The following is an 18,710-nucleotide window of genomic DNA, read 5'->3' as shown; positions in this document are numbered from 1 at the left end:
AATGTGACCTACATGGTGTGTTCTCAGTGCATTATAGCCACAGGTGACGTTAATTTTGATCTCTTAAGAGGGTGTCCACCAGGTGTCTCCATTGGGAAGTCACCATTTCTCCTGTTTGTAATTAATCAGTAATCCATGGGAAAATATTGTGAGGTATAATTAATCAGTAATAAATGGGAAAATATTTTGAGGTATTTCCATGGGAAAATATTTTCATATCCATCCTGGACTTTCACCACTAGCTTTAATATGCATTGAAGATTTTTACCCGAAATCGACGACTTAGATCAATTTTTGCTAAGATAGTTGCAAACAACAGTTACCTAATTCCATCATTTTCTCTTGCATTTATTAATTACTGGTCTTTCTTTATTATCCTTATGGACTTGTGGATTCTTATGCAATGGGTTCTAATCCATTACTGTAATGTTGATCTTCAAAATGTCCCAGATTTTGCCAGCAAAAAGTCTTTCAAGCTGACTTCCAGATCTACATCATTTTTTGAGCACTTCCTTACTTTCTGGCATCTCAAGATGTTCCAGGCTCATCTCACGCAAACCAGCCATTTCTTCAAGGAGCTCTGGTTCTCTAGAGCAGGAAATGGTATGAAACATCCAAGATTTGGGTAGTAGGTATGCTTCTTGGTTCTGGGGTGTCATTGCTTTTAAATCCTCATAGTAAAAATAGCCAGGAAATACGTATATGTGAATACATCTACCCATATCTATTTCTCCAATTCCAATCCAACACCACAGGGTTCTTCCATTCGTCCCCAAATGTATATTTAAAATGCCTCCTTTCTGGGATGCCTGGGTGACTCAGTGGTTGAGCTTCTGCCTTCGGCTTAGAGCATGATCCCAGGGTCCTGGGATTGAGTCCTGCATTGGGCTCCCTGCGGGGAGCCTGCTTCTCCCTCTATGTCTAACTGCCTCTCTGTGTGTGTGTCTCTCATGAATAAATAAATAAAATATTTTCAAAAAATAAAAATAAAAATAAAATGCCTCCTTTCTCTAACAGTAATAATCTTGGTTTCCATCAACCTTAATAAATTTACTTATTGCCTAATCCCATACAAAAAGGAGTTTTAGAATTGCTACACTCATACCATTGTGAAAAACAAACTTTGTAAGTTGAGCTCAAGATGTACTGAATCTTCTTCAAGATTTAACTTTTAGGCTAAGGGTCAGTGGTCAAAGTAGCAGTTTGAGCACAGGTTCAAATATTACTTAGATGAGCTGTTTATTTCTCTCCAGTATTGTTGTTATACATTTGAAGTATAGGTAGGTTCATTTGTTTCTGTTCATAACTTTTAGGTGTTTTTCCTTATCTTCATTGATTGATTTTTTCAATACATAGAACATTAACATAGTTTCAAAAAGTTTAATCCTTTGGACGAAAATGTGTGCTCAGAAGAACATTCTTCTCTAGCCTTTCACTCCATTCCCACCCACTTGCTGTAGTTTCTGGTTTATCCTGCCTGCATTTCTTTGTGCAAATTAAAAGAAAAGAAAAGAAAACAACAACCAAAAAAACCCACAGAAACATAAATACAGAGTGTTTCATTATCCCTCCATTTTTAAATTTTTTTAAATTTTTTTAAATTTTTATTTATTTATGATAGTCACACACAGAGAGAGAGAGAGAGGCAGAGACATAGGCAGAGGGAGAAGCGGGCTCCATGCACTGGGAGCCCGACGTGGGATTCGATCCCGGGTCTCCAGGATCGTGCCCTGGGCCAAAGGCAGGCGCTAAACCACTGCGCCACCCAGGGTTCCCTTTTTTTTTTTTAATTTTTAAATTTTTATTTATTTATGATTATCCCTCCATTTTTAATTTAGTTGGACTACTTTGGAGCGAGCATGCCCTCTCCAACCCACTATCACCTCCATCCCTCCCTATCATCTACCCAGTCTACTTTTCTCATTTGCCATTTGCACTTGACCCCTGCTGACCCCTCTCAGACCCAGGTGGTTTAGGCACTGCCCCAAGCCCGTAGGCCCAGCTGGGCAGGGAGAAGAGGAAAAAGGAAGGCATTGGACTTCCTCTTATTCCGAACCAAAACCTCAATAATCCAGCTTTACCTCCTAGAGGCAAAGGCCCACGTTTAAGTTGTGGCCAAGCACAGGAAGTGGTACCTGTGTAGAAAGAGCCCAGGAAGCCAGTGACCTGGGTTCCAGGTACAACTCAGCTGTGTGATCTGGGACACATTCCTCACCTCTCTGGGCACCAGTTTTCTCATCTGAATAACAGAGAATTGGACCAGGCCCCTCAAATTCCAGCAGGAAATGAGTCAAATTTGGAGGCTCAGGCCCTGGTGGCTCTATCATCTAGCTCTGTACAGTGCTGATCATGTGCCTGGGGTGGGTTCTACGGGCACAGACAAAGACAGAATCCCTGCTCCCCTAGAGCTTATAGGCTAATACAACAGGCTCTAAACAAGCATGTGCAGAGATATGAAATTTCTCAAGTAGGAAAAGTGTCAAGAAAAAAAATAAGGCAGGGTAAAGAATTAGTGATGGGAAGGTGGGGGGATTTTTGGAAAGATGGTCACCAAAGGCATCTCTCAAACAGCGCCTTGAATTAGGTGAGGGAGGGACCAAGTTCTGGACAGAGCTGAAAGAAGTGTGTTCTGTCAGAGACAACAGCACATATGAAGATCCTGAAATGGAAACTGGTTTGACATAGTGCAGGACCAGCAAGATGACTGCTATGGCTGCAGGTATGGTTAGCAAAGAGTGTGACCTCAGAGAGGTGGAGATAAGGCCACCTGGGCACCAAGGAGGTGAGAGTCTAACCTGATCGTGGGAAGCTCTTAAAGGGATTACAGCAGGGTCATGACATGATCGAATTTTAGAAGGATCCACTTCAGTCGTTGTATAGAGTGGACTGGAGGCTGTGACAATCAAGATCCAATCAGCAGGAGGTAGGGGGGGTAACTCGATGATGGGCACTAAGGAGGGCACAAGATGTAATGAGCACTGGGTGTTATATTCAAGTGATGAATCACTGAACTCTACCTCTGAAACTAATAATGCACTATATGTTAATTAATTGAATTTAAATAAATTCTTAAAAATCCAGTCAGCACAGCTGAAATCACCCTAGGGATTCCAGACAAGGAGAATATGATAGAGACAAGGAACTGAACTACCAAAGGGGATAGGGAGGCCATCCAAGGATCAGCAACAGTAGAAAGTTGCTACCACTCTTAGGCTGGAGGGATAATGGAATGAAATGGTATTCCACTGCTCAGAGGCCAAGGTCTCCCTGCAGGCACTCAACCACAAAGGGGGCTGCTCTAGGAGAGAGAGGCTGTCCCCTGAGGAGGTGACCCAGAGACCCAGGCTGAGTGTGAGATGGAAAATAGCTTGGCTTCTTCCCTCCTCCACCTTCCAGTCTTCTGCTGCTGTTATTAGCCGAATATACCCAAAAAACAGCTGGAAAATGAGTCTGGGAAGTACAGTTCCCTGGGAGGTGGAGCACTGGGGAAGACTGGGGACTGGATCTGGCAAATGACCAGCACAAGGTGCAGGAGCAGAGGCCAGGAGACCAGTTAGGAGGATGCTGAAGTGGTTCAGGTGTGAGGTGGTGGTGGCTGGGTCCACAGATATTAATGGGTGGGATGTGGGGCCTGGGGGAAGGTAGGCATCAGTAATGACTTCCAAAATGGAGTTTATTGAGCTGCAGAAGGCTCTGAGAGGAGCACATTGGAGAAGGCTCTAGAATCATGGTTCTGCTTTGGACATAGGACATTTAAGATGCCCAATAGCCAAAGTACTAGGGGAGATGTTGGAGAGGCAAAGGAGAGGAAGGAGCTTCAGATACAAGTCAAGCCATCAGGATATAGAAGGGGTTTGACAGGGGACTGGGTGACTTTACTTAAGGGCATATGCCCCATTGGAGTCATATGACTTTCTCTGAGCCAACCACCTTGGATGTGGAGGATGCCATACACTGACTGACCAGGACTGGATTTTGTGCCTTACCAGGAAAACGGAGGGTGGAGATTTTTCTCATCCAAACCATAAGCCCTGAGAGTTGGGAAAGGGTGGTTTCCTAAAGGAAACTCAGGGTGCTCCTAGCAGAAGGGGACTTGTTTGCTAACAGTAAAAACGAAACCAAACAAAAAGCAGCAGTTTGGGGGAACCTGGCTGGTTCAGTAGGTAGAGCATCTCATCCTTAGGGTTGTGAGTTCAAGTCCCATGCTGGGTATAGAGCCCACTTTAAAAGAATAGATAGGGATCCCTGGGTGGCGCAGCGGTTTGGCGCCTGCCTTTGGCCCAGGACGTGATCCTGGAGACCCTGGATCGAATCCCACGTCGGGCTCCCGGTGCATGGAGCCTGCTTCTCCCTCTGCCTGTGTCTCTTCCCCTCTCTCTGTGTGACTATCATAAATAAATAAAAATTTAAAAAAAATAAATAAAAGAATAGATGATAGATAGATAGATAAAAAGCACTCAGCAAGACATTAAAAAAAAAAAAAAACCAGCAGTTGAGATGGTAACTACACTTAGTGTGGTGAGCATTTTATATTGTATAGAATTATCAAATCATTATGTTGTACACCTAAAGTTATCTATAATACTATATGTCAATTTTATTCTTTTTTTTAAAGATTTATTTATTTATTTATGAGAGACACAGAAAGAGAGAGGCAGAGACATAGGCAGAGGGAGAAACAGGCTCCATGCAGGGAGCCTGACATGGGACTCGATCCTGGGACTCCAGAATCATGCCCTGAGCCAAAGGCAGACGCTCAACCCCTGAGCCACCCAGGTGTCCCAAAAAAAGAGAATTGTACTTCAATTGAAACAAAAACAGTGGGGCACCTGGGTGACTCAGTCAGTTAAGGATCTGCCTTCAGCTCAGGTCATAATCCCCGGGATGAAGCCCCAGGTTCCTTGCTCATTGTGGAGTCTGCTTCTCCTTCTCTCTCTGCCCCTACCCCTCTGGTGCTCTTGCCCGCGCATGCTCTCTTGCAAACAAATCAATAAAATCTTTTAAAAAATAAAACAAGCAAAAACAGCAGTTCCCCCAAGGCCTCCTCTCATTAATTCTACACGCTATCATGAAGCACCTATTCTGTGCTACGCTAATCCCTGTTGAGAGCGTACTACGTGCCAAGGCCTATGGTTTTTTTTCCCTCACCTTTCCCAGCCTCTCTGAGAGAACTAGCCCTCCTAGAGCCCTCTCTGCTCCAGCTCTTGCCTTACTGGTACCTCAGTTTCCCCTCAGGACAAAGGCTGATCTGCTTGCCCCCATTGATGGAGATGAGAGGAGAGAGCATGTAGGGGGCTACTTCCTACTCCCACTCCAGCAAGGCTGGGCTGACTCCAAAGCCCACATTCTGATATCCTCAATCTAGAGTCCAGCCTGTGCTCTGGGCCCTTCTCCAGAGGCACCCCCAGCACTTCCAGTCGGCAGCTGGCAGCTGCTAGGACCCAGGGGGCCGGTGCCAGGCCCTGCTCCTCCCTTGCCAGCTCTGTGTGTCTCTAAAGGGCAACATCAGAGTGTCAGCCAGTACCATCTCCAGCAGAGGCCGAGTTGCCCGGGCAGAGGAGAGAGCTGAAGTCCCAGCCTTGCACCTCCGCATAAGGCCGGCCAAGGCCCTGAGAGGATGGCAGCCTGGGCGACGGAGCCAGCGCGCGGGCAGCCTCCGAGGCGAGGGGCCGCAGGAGCCAGGGACAGGTGATGGGAAGGGGGGAGGGGAGATGCTCCGTTTCGCTCTCTGCAGTGCCGCACAAGGTGAAGCCTGAGCGCTCGAATGGCCAACTCCACAGGGCTGACCACCTCGGAAGTCGTGGGCTCGGTGGGCTTGGTCCTGGCGGCCGTCGTGGAGGCAGCGGCCCTGCTGGGCAACGGCGCGCTGCTGGTGGTGGTGCTGCGCACGCCGGGACTGCGGGACGCGCTGTACCTGGTGCACCTGTGCGTCGTGGACCTGCTGGCGGCCGCCTCCATCATGCCGCTCGGCCTGGTGGCCGCGCCCCCGCCGGGCCTGGGCCGCCTGCGCCTGGGCCCCGCACCGTGCCGCGCCTCGCGCTTCCTGTCGGCGGCGCTGCTGCCCGCCTGCACGCTCGGGGTGGCCGCGCTCGGCCTGGCGCGCTACCGCCTCATCGTGCACCCGCTGCGGCCGGGCGCGCGGCCTCCGCCCGGCCTGGTGCTCGCGGCCGTCTGGGCCGCCGCGGGGCTGCTGGGCGCGCTCTCTCTGCTCGGGCCGCCGCCCGCGCCGCCCCCCGCCCCGGCGCGCTGCTCGGTCCTGGCCGGCGGCCTCGGGCCCTTCCGGCCGCTCTGGGCGCTGCTGGCCTTCGCGCTGCCCGCCCTCCTGCTGCTCGGCGCCTACAGCGGCATCTTCCTCGTGGCGCGCCGCGCAGCCCTGCGGCCCCCCAGGCCCGCGCGGGGCTCCCCGCGGCCGCGCTCCGACTCTCTGGATAGCCGCCTCTCCATCCTGCCGCCCCTCCGGCCTCGCCTGCCTGGGGGCAAAGCAGCCCTGGCCCCAGCGCTGGCCGTGGGCCAGTTTGCAGCTTGCTGGCTACCTTACTGCTGTGCGTGCCTGGTGCCCGCTGCGCAGGCTGCAGTGGCCGAGGCGCCGGTCACCTGGGTGGCCTACTCGGCCTTCGCGGCGCACCCCTTCCTGTATGGCCTGCTGCAGCGCCCCGTGCGCCGGGCACTGGGCCGCCTGGCCCGCCGGGCACTGCCCCAGTCCCCGAGGGCCTGCACTCCGCGGGCCTGGCATCTGCCAGCACTTCTGCAGCACCTCCAGGGGCTTTCAGAGAGCCCTGCTCTACCGTCTTCTGAGGCACCAGAACAAGCCCCAGATTTGCCAGGAGGGGAGAACCTGAGTATGTCACGGGCCACCTGAGAGGACATCGGTCTCCCATGCTGAACTGAGACTGGAGAAAAGATGGTGCTATCAGAAGGAGCCCATCAGCCTCCTGCACAGTTCCGGGCAGGTGCCCTGCCTGGATTTCTGGCTCTGGGACGGGGAGAAAGGGGTCCTGCGGCCTAGTGAGATCAAGAGGCTTCTGGGAGCTAGGAATCCTGGGTTCTGGGCCCTATTCTTCATAGTCTTGAATACAGACCTACTCTTCCCTAGGCCCGTTTTCCCATCTGTATCCTGAACCATCTCTGAGGGCTCCTTCAGCTTAGGTGGTTTGAACACTCATGGATAGTCCCCAGGCCAAAAGAAAGAGAGGAGGTGTGCAGGGTCACCAAGACGAGGGCCCTATGAGCTTACAGCCAAAGGGATGGACCAAGCAGGGCAAGGTCTAGGTAACAGCCACAGCAGGAGGAACCAGTGGAGAGACACTCAGAAGGACTTTCCTGACAACTGCACCAAGAAGAGGCTGGACAAAGCTACTGGAACTCCTCTATCAGCTTCTAAAATGCCCAGAAAGCAACTTCATCAGTGTGGTGCCAGGGGCAGGAGGCTGGACATCATGAACCCAAAGGGCCCTGAAGCCCCAGAACTGGCATGTGGAAGGGGCCAAGACCCAATGGGGACAGGCGGATTCACAGATAGGGTCCTCTGGGGCCTTGGCCACACTCATTCTCTGGAGGTTTTGCCAACACCCACAATGTTTCACAGCTTCCTGGTCTCTGAGAATATTTATTCAAAAACAGGGATTGAAAAAACTGTACAGAGTGTCTGCTGCTGAGAATTCGGCCCCTGCCTCCATGCCACTCCCCCAGCTGCCCAGCAGGGTCCCTTCTTTGGGTTGCCCTCTGCCAAGCCCAGCAGGTCCATTCCAGTCAAAAGGGTATCGGTGGAAGCAGCAGGAATCTGCAGGGAGGTGGGGAGAGAAGCACGGCCCCCAGCCACCCCCCAGCCCTCCTCCCTGATCCCCACGGGGGGGGCCAGTAGGCTGGGAAGCCCTAAGGGATGGGGAGTGCATGAGTGACCCTCGGAAGTGGGGGCACTAAGGATGCTCCCTGCATCCAAGCATAGAGCTAGAGGGGGTGGAGCCCCCTACCCTGGGGCTGCTGCGGCTCCCGGGCCCTGGGCCAGAAACTGCTCCCACTCTGAGAGGAGGAACTCCCACAGACCTGGGCTGGGTGGGGGGTGCATCCATGCGTCTGGGCATTAGTGGCATTTGGGACCCCAGGGTGGAGTCTCCTTGGGCAGGTAGGGTGCAGAGGCAGCCCCCTACCGGTGGTCCTGCCTGCCCCTGCGCCTGTGCCTCAGCCGGCCTCAGTAGGGGGAGAATTTCTGCCGCTCAGCTTTCTTGCTCCCATTGGCTGCTGCCATCTTGGCAGTGTAGGCCGCCAAGCCCGGCGGCGGCCCTGGGGAGGCAGGTGGTAGAGCCAAGAAGGGCACAGGCTTGAGGCCGATGAAGTTGGAGAGGGAGATGGCATAGGGTGTGCCCAGCAGGCCTGGGGGAGCTGTGGGCAGGGCCGTCAGGGGCGGCGAGAAGGGGGCAGGCAGGTCTGTGGGGGCCGAGCCGGGCGTCCCCCCAGAGGTAGACTTGGCCGTTTCTAGACTGGAGAGAGGGATATGGGGGGAGATGAAGGGGACAGCGGGGGTAAGAGAGGGGCAGTGAGGGAAAACATGGGGGTGGGGGGAGATTAGATGAAAGACAGAGAGGAATCAAAAATAATGACATGGGGTGGATGTTGCGGGGAGGCTGGGAACAGCAGAAGAGAAGGCAGGATAACAGGTATGGTATGTGGTGAGGGAAGACACGGGGAGGCCAAAACCCACAAGAAAGAGACAGGGATGGGCAAAGGGACAGGAGGACATGAGGGATAGATGTGGAGGGGAGGAGGGGGTAACATGGAGTGGGTAAGGCAGGGTTTGGGGAGGCAGGGGACGCACCCAGACAGACAGGGAAGGGAGATCAGCTCTCCCCACCCCAAGTGTACCTTTCACAGGCATGTGAGCCCCGTGACCTGGGCCACCCCCGCCTCAAACTCACCAGGCAGTGATGAGGTACTGGGCCAGGGCGATGGAGACAGGGGAACCAGTGATGGTCACGTGCCTCTCGCCCGCACCCTCCGCTTGGTTCCCGATCTTGATATGTGCCCCTGACATCTGGCGGATCTCACTGATCTTGCTGCCCTGGCGCCCGATCACACAGCCAATCAGCTGTGGGGAGAGTGGAATTCAACCCTGGGCCAGGCCTAAACCCCAGGACCCCTGTGCAACCCCCTCAAACCACTCCATCCCCTGCTCACGTCGTTGGGAACCAAGAACTCCTGTGAGCTGGTCTGTGCGCCAGGATCCAGTCCTGGGAAGGAGGAGAAGGGGGATTGGACATGGTTCTAGGCCTTTCCTGCCTCCCCATGTACATTCTGCAGGGAGGAGGAGGGGGTCCGCCTGGCCCCAGGGGTGTCGCCCCTGCCTCCCTCTGCAGGGCTGCTCACCTGGCACCATGCTGGGTGAGGCAAAGGGGACTGCGTGGCCAGAAAGCTGCTGGAGTTTAGTGACCTGTGCCAAAGAAGAGGGGTCAGAAGTCAGAGGAGGCCTGGTTCTGGGAGGGGACCCTGGGGCTATGGTCACTCACCTCAGCTGGGGTCACAGCCCCATACTGACCCTGGACGGAAAAGCCCTGTGGGGACAAAACAGGTGAACTGGGGTTACTGTGGCCAGTCACTCCTCTCCTCTGCCAAGCTCCAAGTCCTCCTTCCATCCCTCCCCCACCTCATTCCCCCTTCCCCAGTAATGCTTCCCACCCCTCCTACTGTTCCATCTCACCTGGTTGGCAGAGAGAAGGACGGTACCTAAGGAGAGGCTCGGATGATATGGGATAGTAGCTCCTTTGGGTGGGGACTAGAAGGCACCAATGGGAAGACGCTCTGTCAGGCCCCTTTAGGCCCTTCTGACCTCCCCAAGGGTCCCTATGTTCTCCGGTCCCTCCCTATGACCCCCAGGTAAACGCATCCCGATATCCTGGAGCTCCCAGTCCATCCATGCAGCCCTGCCCTGCCTCCACCTTGTGCCACACGCACGGGATTTGGGGGCCTAACAAAGCAGGCGCAGGGCCCATCCCCTGTCCCCCCGTCCCTGCACCAGGGCAGCACCTCCAGAATAACAGCACAAATCTGGCGCACACACAGGATGATGGCATCAGGCACCCCAGACACAGTGACAGCACGCTCTGTAGAGTTGGGGAGCAGGTCTCCTGCCACCTGTACCTGGGCACCTGTGGTCTACAAGCAGAGAACAGGAGCGACTCATAATCCAGACTAGGGCTGCCCAGGCTCAGAGCTCCCCAGGGGACAGGAAACAATAAGCCCAGGTTCCCTCTCCAAAGTGAAGGGTAGGACTCCCTGAGGGTGGTAATCCCCTTCTCCTCACCTCTCGAATCTCCTTGATCTTGGTGCCAGCCTTCCCAATCAGTGAGCCGCACTGGCTTGCAGGGATGACAAGGCGCAGGGTCACCGGAGGCCTGGAGACATTTCCACCATTTGCAGGAGCGGCACAAAGGTCCTGGGCAGGAAGACTGTGGTTTGGCTGTGCATGCCCCTGCTGCCCCCCCACCCCTGGAGCATCTTCCTACTGAGGTCTGAAGGAGGGCAGCCCTCCCCGAGTCCTCACTCATGAAAGAACCCTGCCCTGGGCCTGGCCTTCCCTGCCACCTACTGCCATCGTGTGGGTTTGGAGCCCTATTCCCCCCACCCTGCCCTGGGGCACCACCCCTGGCCTCCCAGCCCAGCCAGCCTCGGACCTCATCCAGCTTGAAGGCGATCATGGAGACCGCATGGAAGACAGCGGCGGTAGATCCAGTGATGGTGGTGATGCGCTCGGGGCAGGAGCCCTCAGAGATGGTGATCCGGGCACTGCTCTGCGGGTACAGACAAGGCCGGGCAGCGGAGCTCCTTCTCCACTTCCTTGCCAGGAACCGGTCTGCCTGCCCACTCACTTGGCCCCAGCCAAGGCTGGAAACAGCTACCTTCCAAGGGCACTCACTGGTCATCCCAGATGGTGGGGTTCAGGGAAAATGTGGGCCAGGGATCTCCCCTCCCCTCCAAACCTCCAAACCCTAGGCAGCATTCCCACACTCCATCCTCACCTGCTCCCGGATTCGCTTTACAGTCTCTCCTTTCTGTGGGAGAAAAAAATATGAACTGGCTCTTAGCCTGTGGCCCCTTACCTGGCCTGAGGCCTCGGGTTGAGGTCCATACAGAACAGAACTGGGCACCTACCTTCCCAATTATGCTGCCAACCTCCTGCAAACAAGATAAGAATAGAGTCAGGGGGGACCAATGCCCCAGGCCTGTCCCCCAGCAGGACAGGGGCTCTACCAGAGACAGGACACAGGAGCTACAAGTCCTGGCTGGCCACGCCTTACCCTGCCCCTCATCCACTCACCTTCCCATGCATCAGCATCCGCAGTGTGAGGGTGATGCTGAGCTCTGGCTCCTCCTCCAGCCCCGCATCTGAGCCGCTCATCCTGTCAGGCGGGGCTGGGGCCACAGCAGCCTAGGAGTGTGTCCACGGTGCCTGGCGGCTCTGATGGGGGGAGTGGAAGAAGGATTAGAGGGGAGCTTGGGTTTCTTTTGGGGCCCCTGCCCTTACATGGGGACCTCAGACCTCAGACTAACCAAATTCCCACGGATGAGAGACAGAGTAGACCTCCAGATTTTTAAAATTGTATTTATTTATGCATGAGAGACACAAAGAGAGAAGCAGAGATACAGGCAGAGGGAGAAGCAGGTGCCCCACAGGGAGCCTGATGCAGGACTCGATCCCAGGATCACGACCTGAGCCAAAGGCAGACGCTCAACCACTGAGCTACCTAGGTGTCGCTAGACTGCATTTCAAATGTCACACTGACCACTACCCTTGCGTGCAACTCACTTGCTGTGTAACCCCAGACAGCTCATTTAACCCATCTGAGCCTCAGCCTCCCCATATGTAAGCAGAGACTACCAAGTCCTACCCCCAAAGAGTTAGGAGAATTAAGATGAGCTAAGCACATATGTGGTAGCCAACCAGTCTCCATGGGTATCTTCCCCTTTCCTGATAGTGGAACAGTGGAAGAAAGAATTAACCAGAAGCCTATGAGAATCCAGAGAGGGGGCGCCTCCTCTGTGACCCCTTGGAAGAGGGGACCCCTGTGGATTGCGCCTTGAAAGTATGGTTAAGATTGAAATGTTACTTCAAATAAGAAGCACTTGTGTCCAGGGGCCCCTCTCCACCCCCCCACCCCTGCCCTGCTGACTAGAGCATGGAGTTGCAGCTGGAACAGAGGCTGGAGCAGCCACAGGGAGCCACAAGGAGGCCTTGAAAGGAGGGAAGAAGTGAAAATAACAAGGTTCTAGGAGGGTCCTCTTGCCCCCGCCTCCCCCTGCGTGGCAAAGGCTGTGGGGAGGGGGGCACGGGAGCTGGAAGCCCCACCTCCAGAGGTCACTAAGGCGGAGGTTCTCTGCAGGCAGCTCTGAGAGCAGGGTTCCTTCAGCTCGTGGGGTGAAGGGGTGATGCCAGGAGCCCAGCAGTCTGCACAGGGCTGCTCTCCTGCGTGCTGTGGAGGTAAGAAGCGGCCACATTCCCAGCCTGCAACACTGTCTCTGTACCAGAAACAAGTCACTGGGCTCCTGGGCTCCACAGCTTCACCTATAAAATGGAGAGAATGCTTCCCCCAGGGACTGGGTGATGGGTAAAAAAGGGATTTGGGGGCTGGGAAATGTCAAGGCCGTTAACTGACAGAGGAAGGAGGAGCCAGAGATTAGCCTTTGGGATTAGCCCAGCCGCCAGCCCTCCCTACCCGACCCCTTTTCATGCCCCAACCTAATCCTGAACCTTAATCCTGCTTGGAAATCCCTCTCCTCCAGTGGCCCTCTCCCACCAAGTCTCAGCTGTGATGGGGAGCTGAACCCAAGCAGGAAAACAGAATGAGACCAACTGGTGCTGAAGAGAAACCAAAATCAAGCCCCAACCCTGCAAATTCCTCCTGCCCAGGAGGGTGTGGGAGCCAAGGATGCATGCGTCTGCCTAGAGCACTCTGGTGACCACTGGGCACCTTCTTCCTCAGCCCCCTGCCCTATCCTGACATGAAGGTCAAGGGCGTGGAGCACTCTCCAATCCCCTCTTTGGAACCCCCTTGCTAGCAGAGCTTGGGCATGGAGTAGGAACTGGAGAGCTCCCAGCCTAGCTTTCTCAGGAAGCCCGAGCAAACCACTTATGGCATGAAGCCTCTTCCTTCATCTGAACCATCGGGTAACAACACTGTCTCCTCAAGAACTCAATCACTTGTCTTCCCAGCAGCTGCCCCTCCCTCTGCTTGACTTCTGCCCATAGGCTCTCTAGATGTCAGAGGTCAACAGTGGGTACAGGGACTGTACGAGATGAGCATCCTGGCCAGCCTCATGCTGGCTGTCCTTGCTGACATTCCCCCAGCTGCGTGCACTTCCTCCAGCGAAGCACTTGTCTCTCCCTGGGCAGCCCAGGCCAGGAGCCCCTTAGAGCAGGAGCCAAGGCTGCCACCTTCTCCTGGTGTCCCCAGAGCTCAGGCCAGAGCCAGGCTGGAGAAGGTGCTCTGAACGTAATGGCTAGCTGAACAGATGAATTCACCAAACAGAAGAGAATCTGATGCCAACAGAGGGTCTATCACCCGCCCAAGGTCATAGAGAGGTGGGGAGTGGTGACAGCATGGTCCTGCCTGCTAGCGTGGGGCTGTCTATCATAGGCCCCATCTGCCTTCCCTTTCTGGCTGTCCCATCTGGGTCTGTCAGACCAGGGAGGTTCTTCAAAGGTGGGGAACTGGCTTTAGTAGTTCCTGAAACCCCTGCCTGGCTAGTACACGCAGGTCATGTTTTGGAAAGGACTGACAACTTGTCGAAAGCCACAGTCCTGAGACTCCAGAATATTCTGAGACTCAGGGACTCCTGTGGAGTGATAACCAGTGGGAGACCTGACATACCATTGCCACATCACCTTTGGGGTCATAAGGCTCGGGGAAAAAAGGGCAAAGGGGCTAGAATGTGGTCAGAACTAGAGTTCCCGCCCTGAAAAAGATACCTGAGTCTGCAGGAGAACCCACTGTCCCAAATTCCATGGGTAACCTTGGCCAGGCCTTCACCTAACCTGGACCTCAGTTTACCCGCCTGTGCTATGTGTGTATGTGTGGAACTGGGGGGGATTCTGGTGCTGGTCTCTCTGTGTCCTTCCTGTTCTGAGACACCCTCAAGATCTTTCCTGTTTTTAGGAGAGAACAGGAGTTCCAGACACAGGTTTCCCAAATTATCCTCCTAGGGGGTCCTAAGAATAAGTGACCCTATTACTTATTGGCTCCCCTTCTACCCTCACCAGGGTTCTAAGGGAATTATTTGCTGGTGGGCCCTAGGTCCCTGCTGGGCCACCCACATGGCAGCCAAACGTCATGCCACACTGACCTCCAGCTCACCTCTGGGGGTGCCCAGCCCCCTCTGGTCAGCAGGGCTCCCTGGCATAACATACCAAGCTCAGACTAGGCCTCTGCCTCTGACCTCGGGTGTTCCCTCCTGCTCCCCAGGCCCCCTCCCCAGATCCAGTGCCCACTCCTTCTGTCCCTGGCTTCCTGCCACTCAGGCTGGAGGGGGCGGGGGGGGGGGTGACAGCTGTGTAAGCGATGGCGGCTGCCCCTTCCTGCCCCTCCCCCCCAGCTGTCTCTCTCTCATGACAGCTGCCCAATCAAAGGGCCGGGGGCTTAGCCAGCTCCCCCCCACACGCAGGGATCAAGTGTCCACCCTGGCTTTGTTCTGGAGCAAGAACAATCCGGGGGAGGGGAGGGCTCCTGGGGCCAGGCAACTCAAGTGGACTGGCCCGCCCCTTGGGGGATTCCCTTGGCTCTGCTAGCCAGTGTCTGGACCAACCAGGGCTTATAGACCCACCTGAGCTAGGGAGAAGGTGGGGGGGCAGTCTCCAAGTTCATCCCCCACCTCACATCCCCTGACATTCCCCTCAGCACCACCAGGCTCCAACCTAGCAGCCTCCTACTCCTAATCCAAAAGCAGCCATGCTGGCCACACCCAGTGATGCTGGGGAATGGCTCAGGACATCAGAAGGAGCAGGGCGTGGCAGGAGGTGGACACTGGGCTTGGGGAGATCATACTGAGGGATCCTGACTCCCTTGCCTGTTCCCTTCTCTGGGTAGGCTCCTCCTTCCTGATTACCCGGGTCTCCGCAAGAAATGCCCTAGTATCCTCCGACCCATGCACCCAGCCTCTCAGCCTTACAGCCTCCCAGGATGGCCATTCATACCACCCCTTGGGAGAGTCGGGGGAGGGGAGGCCTTCAGGGGAACAGCGTGGGGTCCATGAGTTTCCTGACACAAGGCTGTCCTGTAGACTCGATGCTAAGCAGCAAAGGTAAGCTCTGACAAGTTGGCTGGTCCCAGAAATGGTACAGCCTCCTTAGAGCATCATGAAGCAACCCCTCAAGAGTCCTCACAGCCAAGAGAAACTGAGGCAGACCCAGGCCTAGACTGGGCTCCAAGAGAAAGGATACAACTTCTTGGTACAACCCCACCCACTGGTACCCATCCCCTCACTGCCTCACCCAAATTAAGAAAAGACTCTAGCTTTCATTTTCCAGGCTGGGGACTGGATCGTTCTGCTGCTCAACAGCCATCTTTGGCTCCCCAGTACCCAAGGAATAAAACTTGATCACCACAGACAGGCCTGGCCTCTGCCTGCTTCTCTTGTCTCATCTCCACCCCCTGCCCCCCTACACATCAGGCTGCAAAACACGCCTAGTACCTCCAGGACTCTGGGCTTTTGTTCGGGCTGATCCCAGCTTCAAATGCCCATCCTCCTCACTCTCTGTCAAAATCCTTCTCAAATGCCACCTCCTCTGTGAAGTCCTCCCCAAGCTTCCAAATCAGATATAATCACTCAGGCCTCTGTGCCCCAACTAAGCTCAAAGGAACCGTCACGGGCATTTTCAAGCCTATCTTTCTGCTATCCAGGAGGACAGGAGTTCCTCCAGGAGGGCAGGAGCCAGGACTAGGCTCAGTGCATAGGGAGAAGGGCCTGGAGGCATTAGGGACTGGAGATGGGGCTGAGGGTCCCAGAGAAGCAATGAGGATGGGGTGAGATCGAGGGCACGAGAGACCAGACACGGGGGAAAGCCAGGGCCTGCCAGGACAGAAATCCCAGTTTCCACTCCTCAGCACCTTCAACCCCTGTTCTTGCTGTTTCTTTGGGTCTAGGGGCTCCCCAGGCATGCTCCCCAGGCAGGTGGGGGATTTGCGCTGAGCTTTGAGACCACTAGAGGCCCAGAATGGGTTTCTCCCTGTGGAAGGGAGGCTGGAAGAAGAGCTGGGGAGTGGTATAGGTTTCACAAAGTCAGAACCCGAGGCCCAAAGAGGGAGGAGCTTGTTTATAAGGCTACATGAAAAGCAACTGGCAGAGCTAGGAGAACCAGGGGTTCACCTGTGCGGCCCAGGGCTCTTTCCTCAAGAGGTCAATGCTACTGGGCAGTGGTGATGGAGGCTGGAGGGGGGGCAGGGATGAGAGTAGGGAGGGTGGACACAGCCTGTCTGGGGACACAGGGCGGGGCAAAGCCAGCCTCCCTGTGGCCTGGGCCTGCCAGGGTGTGTGGGCCGCCTGCTCCCAGCCCCCCACCCTGAGCATGCAAGAAGAACAATCCCCTTGTGTTTGGGCAGCCTGAGCCTGCATGCTGATGAAGCCTGGGGGGTGGGGGCTGGGATGGGGGTGCTTTGGAGATTGAGGGGGTTCCAGAGCTCAGAGAGACTAGGGGACCTTCAGATGGGGAAAAGATAAGGCCCCAGGTGCTGGCTCTGAAGCAGTGAGGGTAACCTCAGGAAAGAGTGAAGGCTGGAACTAAGGTTTAAGCTCCTGAAGAGTCCCTGGGGTCTAAGAGCTCTTTGTAGGAGAAGGAGGGCCCCTAGGGACACATGCCCTGTTGGTCCAGCATGAAGGTAAACAGTGTGGGCTTGGTGGGGACCAAGAGCCCACATTCTGGGAGGAGGGAATGCAACTGGCCCTGGGAGCATCCCCTTGAAGACCACTCCCCAGGGTGCTGGAGCCGGGCGGAGCACTGGGTGCCACAGGTCCCAAGATGGCGGGCTGGGATAGGGGGGTGAGGGGGTGGGCACCTCCCTCTCCTGACCAGGCAGGCATGAGGACCAGGCTGAAGTGAGTACCCAGAGACACCCCCAGCCCCCCCAGGGGGACTGGCTAGAAGCTAGGTCAGAGCTGAGGGGCTGAAGAGCCACAGAGCATGAGGGACCACTCTGAGCCCCCAACTGTCACCTCCACACACCCCTGGTCTGGAGATCTGTCTGCCCCCACGCCCCCACCCCCCCAGGCAAGGACTGCAGAGAATGGGAAGGGGTGTGTGGTGAGCCAGGAACTGCAGGGGGATGGCAGATGGGGACAGAGATGGAGCAGAACCAGAACCCAAGGCAGGAGGTCCAGGGAAGAGCAGGTCCGAAGGACAGAAACAGCAGGTGGGATGTGGGCCTCAAATCTGGGGTCTCGTCCAGGACGGCCCTCCCTGACGCCGGGGGCTCCTCTGGCAGAGCAGCGCCCCCCACCTGTGCAGGCCTGGGCCCGAGTGGGACAGGGAAGCGTGTTCCTCGCGGTCTCCCGGTCTCCCAAACCGGGACCCCGGCCTGGAGACTCCGGCGCGGGCTCCCCGCCCCCCCGGCTGAACCCCCAAACTTCGCGGCCCGCGGTGCCCCGCCCGGCCCGCGCCCTACCTCGCTGGGGCTGTCCTGCGGCGGCGGCGGCGGCGGCGGCGGCGCGGCGGCTGGGCCGCTCAGTCCCACATTGTCCCCGGGAGAGGCGGCCGCTCACAACTGCGAGTGACATCAGCTGCGAACAATGAGGGGTTTGACAGGCGCGGAGCCCGGCCGGCCCGGAGCCCGGCTCCGCGCCCCCCCCACCCCCCGGCCCGCCCGGCCCGGCCCCTCCCCGCCCCCTCCCCGGATCCGATTACAGCGCGGCGGGCCCGCCCCAGCCGCCCCAGTGCCGCAGCCGCCCGCCCCGCCCCGCCCCGCGCGCCGCGGTGCGCCCCGAGCGGCGGCCGCTTCCGGGAGGGCTGGGGCGACCCTCCCCGGCAGCGCGTCCCGGCGCCGGGAGCTGGGGGGCGGGGGCTCCCGCCGCGAGCGCCCGCGCGGCCGCGCCCCCCGCCCCCGCCCCCGCCCCGGCCCCGCAGGGCCGCCCGCCGGGCGCTCCGCCGACCCCCCGCTCCCCCATCTCGGCCCCGGGCCCGCCGCCAGGCCCCGCGCTCCGGGCTCCGGCTCCCGGCTCCCGGCTCTCCTCGCTTCTGCGCCGCCCGGCCCCGCGCGGGGCTCTCGCCCACCAAGCCCCGCGCCCCTCGGCCACCCAACCGCTTCCTCAAGGCCCGGCCCTTGTCCGTCCCGGACAGGTGACCGGACCGGCTGGAGGAGGGGCCTGAGAGCGGTGTGACCCCGTGCACCCCGCCCCGCCATTCCCCCAAAGCTACCCCCAGGATGCCTTGTGGGGGCTGGGGTCGCAAGGGCCGCGGCGCGGTCGTGCACTCTGCTAGGGAATGGGAGAAGTTGGACGGTCCCCAAGCCCTCTTCTTCCCCCACCGCACCTCCTGGGGGGCAGACCTATCTCCCCCTCTTCTCCATAATCGGCTCAGCCTGGTCCCACTGACCTCCACCTCCCCCCACAGCTGAGTCTCTTGGCACCTGGGTGTGTGGGTGGGGAGGGGAATCCAATCTCCCTTCCCCTCCATCTGGCCGGGTGGACAAAGGGCAGGGGGACCATCTGGTCCCGCCAGAGTGGGGGAGGGGCCC

General features: G+C 56.8%; 2 protein-coding genes across 4 annotated transcripts; one reads left to right on the top strand and one right to left on the bottom strand.

The window, feature by feature from the left end:
* Nucleotides 1–5,400: 5,400 nt before the first annotated feature.
* Nucleotides 5,401–7,637, top strand: GPR62 (G protein-coupled receptor 62). The gene has a single exon (XM_072786023.1). The coding sequence runs from the start codon at nt 5,765–5,767 to the stop codon at nt 6,857–6,859; it is 1,095 nt and encodes a 364-aa protein (XP_072642124.1). The 5' UTR covers nt 5,401–5,764; the 3' UTR covers nt 6,860–7,637.
* PCBP4 (poly(rC) binding protein 4) lies at nt 7,587–17,837 on the bottom strand. Of its 3 annotated transcripts, XM_072786022.1 has the most exons (14): nt 17,643–17,827; nt 12,338–12,461; nt 11,309–11,449; nt 11,143–11,166; nt 11,010–11,042; nt 10,665–10,776; nt 10,295–10,426; nt 10,018–10,146; nt 9,692–9,766; nt 9,501–9,545; nt 9,361–9,424; nt 9,172–9,224; nt 8,913–9,082; nt 7,587–8,477 (listed from the first exon to the last, which is right to left on the bottom strand). In XM_072786022.1, the coding sequence occupies exons 6-14, from the start codon at nt 10,686–10,688 to the stop codon at nt 8,189–8,191; spliced, it is 981 nt and encodes a 326-aa protein (XP_072642123.1). In that variant the 5' UTR covers nt 10,689–10,776; nt 11,010–11,042; nt 11,143–11,166; nt 11,309–11,449; nt 12,338–12,461; nt 17,643–17,827; the 3' UTR covers nt 7,587–8,188. The 3 variants fall into 3 exon arrangements, with proteins under 3 accessions (XP_072642123.1, XP_072642121.1, XP_072642122.1); XM_072786020.1 differs by lacking the exon at nt 12,338–12,461 and having other exon boundaries at nt 10,665–10,781; nt 17,643–17,837; XM_072786021.1 differs by lacking the exon at nt 12,338–12,461 and having other exon boundaries at nt 7,587–8,280; nt 10,665–10,781; nt 17,643–17,830.
* Nucleotides 17,838–18,710: the final 873 nt, after the last annotated feature.

This window comes from Canis lupus, chromosome 19 (assembly GCF_048164855.1).
Source record: "Canis lupus baileyi chromosome 19, mCanLup2.hap1, whole genome shotgun sequence".
Classification (NCBI taxonomy): domain Eukaryota; kingdom Metazoa; phylum Chordata; class Mammalia; order Carnivora; family Canidae; genus Canis; species Canis lupus.
The sequence above is the reverse complement of the archived record's forward strand: the minus strand, read 5'-3'. Positions and strand labels throughout refer to the sequence as shown.

Bases quoted from the DNA above. Each gene is read 5' to 3' on its own strand.
- GPR62 (XM_072786023.1), top strand. From the start codon at position 5,765: ATGGCCAACTCCACAGGGCTGACCACCTCGGAAGTCGTGGGCTCGGTG.
- PCBP4 (XM_072786020.1), bottom strand. From the start codon at position 11,389: ATGAGCGGCTCAGATGCGGGGCTGGAGGAGGAGCCAGAGCTCAGCATC. The intron at 10,427-10,664 runs GTCCGAGGCTGG...CTTCCTGCCCAG, and splicing joins TCGCCTTCAAGCTGGATGAG to GACCTTTGTGCCGCTCCTGC. The intron at 10,147-10,294 runs GTGAGGAGAAGG...CTCTGCTTGTAG, and splicing joins AGATCAAGGAGATTCGAGAG to ACCACAGGTGCCCAGGTACA.